We start from the raw sequence: 9,660 nt of genomic DNA, 5'->3' as shown, positions 1-9,660 counted from the left end.
GTCGACTGTCAGCGGAAAACTATGCGCCACATTAGATTCAGAGTGTCAAAAATCCCTTTCCCTGTAGCCTGCCTGATGATAAAGTCGATTCTTCTGTTGCAGAGCCCTGACGCGTACCAGGGGGAGTTGCAAAAGCTACAATCATTTAGTTTAGTGTAGTTTAGTTTAGTGTAGTTTAGTTTAGTGTAGTTTAGTGTACAATACAATACAATACAATATATCTTTATTGTCATTGTACCCAGCAGTACAACGAGATTGGGAATGCGCCTCCCATACGATGCAATAATTTAAGTAATTTAGACAACAGCAACCCAACAAAACAATTGTAACAGTTTTAGACAGGGTAAAGTGCAAGTTGATCTATGCGTTGTGGCCATCCGGCTCAGCAGGACCGGTTCATAGCAGCTATGGCCCTGGGGATGAAGCTGTTCCTGAGTCTGGAGGTGCGGGCGTAGAAGGAAGGAGTTCGAACAGACTGTTGCAGGGGTGTAAAGAGTCTTTGTGGATGCTGGTGGCTTTTCTGAGGCATCGTGTGTTGTAGATGCCCTCCAAGTCTGTAGCTATGTTCAGATGGTCCTCTGAGCTCTATGGACTACCCGCTGTAGAGCTTTCCTTTCTGCCTCCGTGCAGCTGAGGTACCACACAGGTTTGCCATGCGTTAGGATGCTCTCTATGGTGCAGCGGTAGAAGGTCGTCAGCAGCTGTTGGGGTAGACCAGACTTTTTCAGTGTTCTTAGGTAGAACAGTCTTTGTTGTGCTTTCTTGACCAGCGCAGCAGTGTTATTGGACCATGTTAGGTCCTCCGAAATGTGAGTGCCCAGAAACTTGAAGCTGGACACTCTCTCCACACTGTCCCCGTTGATAGAGATCGGGGCATATTCCCCGTTATGTGACCTACGGAAGTTGATGATCAGCTCCTTGGTCTTGGAGGTATTTAGGGACAGGTTGTTATCCGAGCACCAGTGTAGTGTAGTTTAGTGTAGTGTAGTGTAGTGTAGAGTAGTGTAGTGTAGATTAGTTTAGAGATACAGCGTGGAAACAGGCCCTTCAGCCCACCGGGTCTGCACCGACCAGCGATCCCCGTATTCTTTACAGAAGTCCAATTTACAGAAGCCAACTAACCTGCAAACCTGCGCGTCTTTGGAGTGTGGGAAGAATATGTCTGGCCCATATTCCTATAAACTACTCCAATTTCTGGCAGCGTGTTGTAGGCACTGTGTGTAGTGTTGTTAATAATTTAAAAAAACAAACTTATCAAGAGATACGGGTCCACCACTTACCTTTAATCCGGACAAAATTATCCGAGTGCACTTGAAATCCCCCCTCGGAAGTCCCCCCCGTAAATGTGGCGCACAGGCCAGGCCAGGCGGCCGATCTTGACCTTATCGACACTTCCGCGGCTGATTGGCGGGGTCGAGTTTGCCCCCTGTGACCAGAGGTCAGGAACTGCGGCCCGGCCGGAGCCGGTAGACCCGTTCCTCACACCCTCCCCCCCCCCCCCCCCCCAAAGGCCCTGACCTATGTAGCTCCGGAAAAACGGAGGAATACCGCAAGGCTCTGGAACCAAGCGTGCATGGAAACCGGTCCATCTTGTACAATCTGTACAGTCTTGAAAAGAAATGATAAGGGAAGGAAGGTCTGGGTGGTTGGAGGTGAACCTCTGTCTCACCTGGAAAGACTGTTTGGGTCCTTGGATGGAGTCGAGGGGGGAGGTAAAGGGACAGGTGTTGCATCTCCTGCGGTTACAGGGGAAAGTACCCGGGGTTGGGGTGGTTTGGGTAGGAAGGGACAAGTGGACCAGGGAGTTACGGAGGGAACGGTCTCTGCAGAACGCAGAGAGGGGAAGGGATGGGAAGATGTGGCCAGTGGTGGGGTCCCGTTGAACGTGACGGAAATGTTAGGAAAGGAAGATTTGACTTTATTCCAATAACTGGTGAGCAATAATCGTGCAATTTCTCCCTTAATTGCCACCACGATCTTATTCAGCCCAGTTATCGTTGAGTCATGCTTTAAGGGTCCTTGGCAGCATCTTTTTGACACGTGCTTGTGTCCCCAGATGCGCTTGACACTTCGTTATTCGTTCAGCTTTCAAACACAACAGCGGAAGACTGGAAAATTCTGCTTCATTGAGTTCGTCAAAACTCCAGCTGGTGACTTTTTACACAGAGGAGCACGGCACAGGAACAGGCCCTTCGGCCCACAATGTCCATGCCGAACGGGATGCCAAGTTAAGCTGATCTCCTCTGCCTGCACCTGATGCATATCCCTCCATTCCCCTGCACACCCATGTGTCTGTCTGACAGCCTCTTAAATGCCAATATCGTATCAGCTTCCACCACCACCCCTGGCAGCGTGTTGCAGGCACTGTGTGTAGTGTTGTTAATAATTTTTAAAAAACAAACAAACAAACAAACTTGGGCATCTCAGCCATTGGTGCCGGCTCTGAGTTGTTCTGTACCTTTTCAAACCTCTAGTTTCCCTCTCCCCTGACTCTCAATCCGAAGAAGGGTCTCGACCCGAAACATCACCTATTCATTTTCTCCCGAGATACTGCCCGACCCGCTGAGTTACTCCAGCATTTTGTGTCTACCTTCAGTGTAAACCTGCATCTGCAGTTCCTTCCTGCACATACAAACTGGCCCTGCACATCTCCTTTAAACTTTGCCCCTCTCATCTGAAAGCATGGTGGCGCAGCGGTAGAGTTGCTGCCTTACAGTGCTTTCAGAGCCAGAGACTCAGGTGCTGTTTGTACCTTTTCTCCGTGACCGCGTGGGTTTTCTCTGAGATTTTCGGTTTCCTCCCGCGTACAGGTTTGTAGGTTAATTGGCTTTGTATAAATGTAAACATTGTCCCTCCTGTGTGTAGGATAGTGTTAATATGTGGGAATCGGCGCGGACTTGGTGGGCCAAACTAAGGGCCGGCTTTTCCGCGCTATATCTCTAAATTAACTAAACTCAGCTATGCCCTCTAGTCTTTGCATCTTAGTCTTTGGGAATCAATCCTAGTTATAGTCACACAGCATAGAAACAGGCCGTTCAGTTTGAAAATGGTCCCTGACCCAAAACTTCGCTTGTCTATTCCCTCTGCAGATGCTGCCCAACCCGCTCCTTTCTTCCAGTGTCTCCAATTAAATGTTTACTTGCTTCAGCTTTACATGCCCGTTACCGCAACAACGCGATGAATAAATATGTTAAGATATAAATAAGGTGGAGGAATCAAAACCCAGTAGACATTGATTTAAGGTGAGTGGGACAAGATTTAATACAAACCTGAGGGGCAATATTTTCACTCAGATGGTGGTGGGTGTATGGAACAAGCTGCCAGAGGAGGTAGTTGAGGCAGGTACAATAACAACATTTATAAGACATTTGGACACGTACATGCAGTGTAAGAAAATAACTGCAGATGCTGGTACAAATCGAAGGTATTTATTCACAAAATGCTGGAGTAACTCAGCAGGTCAGGCAGCATCTCAGGAGAGAAGGAATGGGTGACGTTTCGGGTCGAGACCCTTCTTCAGACTGAAGGTACACGGATGGGAAAGGTTTCCAGAGATATGTGCCAAATGCGGGCAAATGTGAGTAGCTTAGAAATGCGGGCAGGTGGGACTAGCTTAGATGGGGCATCTCGGTCGGCATGGCTGATTTGGGCCGAAGAGCCTGCTGTGTGACACCAGCCCATACCGGTACCTTCTGTATGAGCAAAGATGAATACATTACTGTGTAGGAAGGAACTGCAGGTGCTGGTTTAAACCGAAGATAGACACACAAAGCTGGAGTAACTCAGCGGGACAGGCAGCATCTGTGGAGAGAAGGAATGGGGTGGCCTTTCAGGACGAGACCCTTCTTCCGTCTCGACCTGAAACGTCACCCGTTCCTTCTCTTCAGGTATACGTTGTTATCAAGACTGCAACCTTACTCTAGGCATGTGAAGACCTGCTGGAGCCTTTAACTGTTGGATTACATTCCTGCAATATGTTATTCATGGTATAAATATCCTTTTGGATCTGATGCCCTGTATGACCGTAAACACAGGCAGGAGATGGTCCGGGGATGAGGTGGGGGGATTCGAGGTTGGCTGCGGGAGGTGCACTCCCCTCCCACAAAGGCTGGAGAGGAGAGGAACCACTTGCTGGTGAACCGTATGGTGAGGACGGAGAGGGACCGGGCGGGTGGGGTAGGGTGGGGGGACTGGACAAAGTGGGACCATCGGGACTGTGACCCAGGACAGGAAGGCCCTGCAGAGAGTAGTGCGTTCGGCAGAACGCACCATGGGAACTACACTCGCCCCCCTGCAGGACCTATACATCAGGAGGTGCAGATCGAGAGCAAGCAAGATTATGAGGGACCCCTGCCATCCCAGTAACGGACTGTTCCAGCTGCTACGGTCAGGCAAACGCCTCCGCTGTCACGCTGTGAAAACAGAGAGGATAATAGACAATAGGTGCAGGAGGAGGCTATTTGGCCCTTCGAGCCAGCACCGCCATTCAATGTGATCATGGCTGATCATTCTCAATCAGTACCCCGTTCCTGCCTTCTCCCCATACCCCCTGACTCCGTTATCCTTAAGAGCTCTATCCAGCTCTCTCTTGAATGCATTCAGAGAATTGGCCTCCACTGCCTTCTGAGGCAGAGAATTCCACAGATTCACAACTCTCAGACTGAAAAAGTTTTTCCTCATCTCAGTTCTAACTGGCCCACCCCTTATTCTTAAACGGCCTACCCCTTATTATTGATGAGACGGAGTTTCTTCCCACAGGCCATCAGGACTGTTAACTTTTATAACTCCAGGGACTAAATTTTGTCTTCTCTGTATTAACTTTAATTTTATGTGCTGTAACTGTAATTCTTTTTTTTTCTTCTTTTTGTGCGCAATCCGCAGGTATTGCCACTTTCATTTCGCTGCACATCGTGTATGTGTATGTGACAAATAAACTTGACTTGACTTGACTTGATACTTAGTATTTTTGCCGGCATATCTTGCGGTGACTCTTTGCGTCCTTTGTGCACTGTGAGCAAGGACAGAGAATCTCACTGTGCCTGCTCACAGGTGCATGCGGCAGTCAAGTATCGTCATCAGTATTCCGGGGGAGAGAGCAAAAATAGTGTGATGTGTGGGGTGGGAGGATCCCTTGAACACGTTCACCATTTACACCGGTGACATCGGATCCCATTGGAGCCTTTCATTGTGCGGCTCTCAAACAATTCCATTGAAATGGAAAATACATTAACTTCTAAAGTGGCAGTAATACTATACTCCCCGCCTGCGATTAGATAAAGCTTCGCCGCTGTCAGCGTCGGGTATTGCAATTTCCAGTAACACGATCTTTAATGCCAACTGAACATGACGCGCATAAAATAGGAGCAAGAATTCGGTCCCTCGAGGCCGTTCTGTAAATCAGTAAAAGGGATGCAAGGTGCTGGAGTAACTCAGCATAGGGCGTCATGGTGGCGCGGTGGCAGAGTTGCTGGAGACCCAGGTTCAATCCTGATTACGGGTGCTGTGTCTGGGTGGAGTTTGCACGTTCTCCCCTTTTCTCCGGGTGCTCCGGTTTCCTCCCACACTCCAAAGACGGACAGGTTTGTAGGTTAAATGGCTTTGGTAAAGATTGTAAATTGTCTCTGTTTGCAGGATAATGCTAGTGTGCGGGGATCGCTAGCAGACACGGACTCAATGGGCCGAAGGGCCTGTTTCCGTGCTGTATCTCTGTAGCTTAAAGATGCCCCATCTATGCTAGCCTGCATTTGGCCCATCTATGCTAGCCTGCATATGGGCCAAATGCAGGCTAGCATAGATGGGGCATCTTTAAGCTACAGAGATACAGCGCGGAAACAGGCCCTATTCGTGCACCTGCCCAAGTGTCCTATAAATGCTGTTGAACACTCTTGACTCTTATTGTACCTGGCTCAACTACCTCCACTGGCAACTCATTCCATGTACCCACCACCCTCTGTGAAAAGCCTGTCCCTCAGGTTCCCTCTCACCTTAAACCTATGTCCTCTGGTTCTTGACTCTGGGAAATAGACTATGCATTTGCCCTTTCTGAACCATTCAAGATTTTGTACACCTCTATAAGATCACCCCTCAGTCTCCAACGAATAAAGCCCTAGCCTGCCCGACCTCTCGCTGTTAGCTCAGGCTCACGAGTCCTGGCAACATCATCATGAATCTTCTCTGCACCCTTTTCCAACTTAACCATTATCACATGGTGGGTGATAGCTGGTACCCAAAATGAGCTGCTAAATACCCTGCAACCTCATGGAGTCCTGCAGCACAAAGCAGATCCTTCAGCCCAACTTGTCCATGCTGACTAAGATGCCCATCTAAGTTAGTCCTGCGTTTGTCCATCTAAACATTTATCTTTTTCAGTTGGGCAGGCTAGGACTTGACACAGGAGGCTGAGGGTTGATCTTATAGAGGTGCATAAAGACATGAGGGAATTGATGGACCGTCTTAATCAGCATGGACAGGTTGGGCAGAAGGGCCTGTTTCTGTGCTCCATGACTCTATGCATGTACCTGTCCAAATGTTGTTGTTATACCTGCACCAACAACTTCCTCGGGCAGCTCTTTCTTAAAATGCAATTCCTTGTAAATCCTTTATTTGTTGGACTTAGGGACTGAGGAGTGATCTTATAGAAGTGTATACAAGCATGAAAGGCATAGATATGAAATGGTGGTGAATATGTGGAATCCATTGGAGACCCTTGGATATATTTAAAGCGGAGATTGATAGGCTCGTGATCAGTAAGGGTGTCAAAGGATATGGGGAGATGGCAGGAGAAGGGTTAAGATGGAAAGATAGATCAGCCATGGTTGAATGGTGAAGCAGACTCGATGGGCCGAATGGTGTTATTTCTGCCCCTGTATCTTAGGTTCTTGAAGTCTCATTGATTGCCACAACATCCAGTGGAATATCCTGTCCTAAATGTTTTCTGCAGCACCTTTCCAAAGCTTTAAGTTGCAGTTGAGTTGATGACTTACATCCATCAACTCCAAGGTATTTAACTCTCTTTCATTCCGCTTGGACCTAAGGTAATTTCTTGCATTTGATACCTAGTCTTGGTGCAAACGAGGGAACGTAAAGCAGGCAGCTGCTGACTTCTGCACATTTTGGGAGGGTTGCAAATTGCAGAAACCGCAGGGCAGCACGGGTGGCAAAGGGGGTAGAGCTGCTGCCTCACAGCGCCAGAGACCCGGGTTCTGCCCTGACTACGGGTGCTGTCTGTACGGAGTTTGGACGTTCTCCCTGTGACTGCGTGGGTTTTGTCCGGGTGCTCCGGTTTCCTCCCACACTCCATAGACGTACAGGTTTGTAAGTTGTGAAAATAACCGCAGATGCTGGGTCAAATTGAAGGTAGACACAAAATGCTGGAGTAACTCAGCGGGTCAGGCAACATCTCAGGAGAGAAGGAATGGGTGACGTTTCGGGTCGAGACCCTTCTTCAGACTGAAGAAGGGTCTCGTCCCGAAACGTCAACCAATCCTTCTCTCCTGAGATGCTGCCTGACCTGCTGAGTTACTCCAGCATTTTGTGTCTACCTTCAGGTTTGTAGGTTAATTGGCTTCGGTAAAATTGTAACGTTGTCCCTAGTGTGTGGGATAGTGTTAGTGTACAGGTTGTTCGCTTGTTGGCGCGGACACGGTGGGTCGAAGGGCCGGTTTCTGCGTTGTATTTCCAAACTAAACTAAACTAAAGTAAACTTTGCATCTGATGTTTGTTGAGTAAGCACCATGTCCATTTCTCCAGGGATTGCCGGGACTGAAGCACTGAAGATGAGGTGGCAGGATGCATAAGGACAATGCCCAGAGGACGATGTCACCCTAAAAACCTGGCTAACGGCATGAAAATGAGGCACATCTTCCTTTCCGTTCTGTTTTTTGGATCGGTCGGTCTCCTGTTCATCACGTACCTTCACGTATGGATGGAGGAGCAGCCTGCAGGTCAGACACTGGGGTTTGAATCTATTTTAGGGTTTGCAAACGGTTTCCATGTGGTACCATGGAGTCTTATAGACTTTAGAAATACAGTTGTTTGCATGATGTACAGGCAGAGAAGAGCTGGCTTGGCGTCATATACGGCACAGACGTTGTGGGCCAAAGGGCCTGTTCCCGTGCTATACTGTTCAGACTGTAGACTTCAGAGATACAGTGAGGAAATAGGCCTTTGGCCAACCGAGTCCGCGCTGACCAGCATTCATCCCGTACACGAACAATATCCTACGCACCAGAGACCATTTACAGAAGCCAATTAACCCACAAAGCTGCATGTCTTTGGGATGTAGGATGCAACTGGGGCATCCGGAGGGAACCCATGCGGGAGAGCGTGCAAACACAAGCATGCCTGCCTGCCTCTCTAGCCATTGCCTTTCCTCTCTTCCACCTACTTTCAGGAGAGTGCAGATTTCCAGACAAGAAAAACTTCTTTCCCAACCCTGAACTAATAACCCCCTCTTTCACATCCTTTTCCCAGAGCTGCCGCCAACCTAGAGTTTGCACGTTCCCCCTGTGAACACGTGAGGTTTCTCTGGGTGCTCCAGTTTCCTCCCAGGTTTGTAGGTTAATAGGCCATCTGCAAATTGTCCATAATGCATTGATAGAACTAATGTACACGGGTGATTGTTGGCCAGCATAGACACGGGGGCTGGCGAGCCTGTTTCCACGCTGCATCTCCAAACTAACTAGGAGAATGAACTGGTTCTCCTTGTTCACTAACTCTTAGGAAGTTAAGTCACTCCACTCCTTGAGCCTGCTGCACCATTCAATGGTACAGTGACTCCATGGTGCTTTATTGCCACATGTGCTGAGGTCCAGTGAAAATATTTTCTCCAGGTTTGTAGGTTAATTGGCCCTCTTGTAAATTGTCCCCTAGTTTGTAAGGGAAAGTGGGGAAACATAGAACTAGTGTGAACGGGCGATCGATGGCCGGCGTGGACCAAAGGGCCTATTTCCGTGCTAGATCTCCAACACAAAAAAAAATTTAAAAACTGAAACTTACACTTGAAAGAGACTCCTTGCACCCATCAGTCAAAGACCCGAGTTAATGGTGTAAATGATTACTTTGCCTCATTCCGTTATTCTGTTATCAAAGGTCACCTATTCCTTTTCTCCAGAGATGCTGCATGACCCGCTGAGTTATTCCTGCACTTTGTGTCTGCCCTCGGTTTAAACCAGTTCCCCCTACACATGTAATCCATGCAATCAGTATGCATGTGCACTAATGCTTAGCACGCAACAAAAGTTTTTCACTGTACACATGACAATAAACTGAACTGAATGTTTTTGCACTATCTCAGTTTTATTTCTCCTTAATTGTATCATCGGTTGCATTTATCATGATCGTGTTTACTCTATGAGTTTCATGGGAACAAGGAATTTCATTGCACCCTGATGTGAGGAGAATAATCTAATTTGGGTTTGGTAATTACATTCTGAAATCCAGGGCTCTGGGCTCTTTCACTAAAAATAGAAGTAGGTTCTTCATCCTTTAATTGCACTGAAATATAATATTAAGTCTATTGAATGCAAAACTTGTTTTGTCCCTTAATAATTTCACAGCTGACAGGGTCTATACCATAATAAAAGGATGTAAAATGGTGGAACACCAAAGACAATGCTGCAAAACATTCTGGATCGCCTTAAACCCATGTCCTCTGGTCCT

General features: G+C 47.8%; 1 protein-coding gene across 1 annotated transcript in view; it reads left to right on the top strand.

The window, feature by feature from the left end:
- The first annotated feature begins 7,801 nt into the window (after positions 1–7,801).
- LOC144592853 (carbohydrate sulfotransferase 9-like) overlaps positions 7,802–9,660 on the top strand; it is a 29,382-nt gene continuing 27,523 nt past the window's right edge. Inside the window, exon 1 of the mRNA XM_078398020.1 lies at positions 7,802–7,943. Coding sequence (XP_078254146.1) covers positions 7,802–7,943 — 142 coding nt within the window. The remainder of the gene's footprint in view (positions 7,944–9,660) is intronic.

This window comes from Rhinoraja longicauda, chromosome 4, assembly GCF_053455715.1.
Source record: "Rhinoraja longicauda isolate Sanriku21f chromosome 4, sRhiLon1.1, whole genome shotgun sequence".
NCBI lineage: Eukaryota > Metazoa > Chordata > Chondrichthyes > Rajiformes > Arhynchobatidae > Rhinoraja > Rhinoraja longicauda.
Note: the sequence above shows the minus strand (reverse complement) of the source record. Positions and strands in the feature narration are given on the sequence as shown.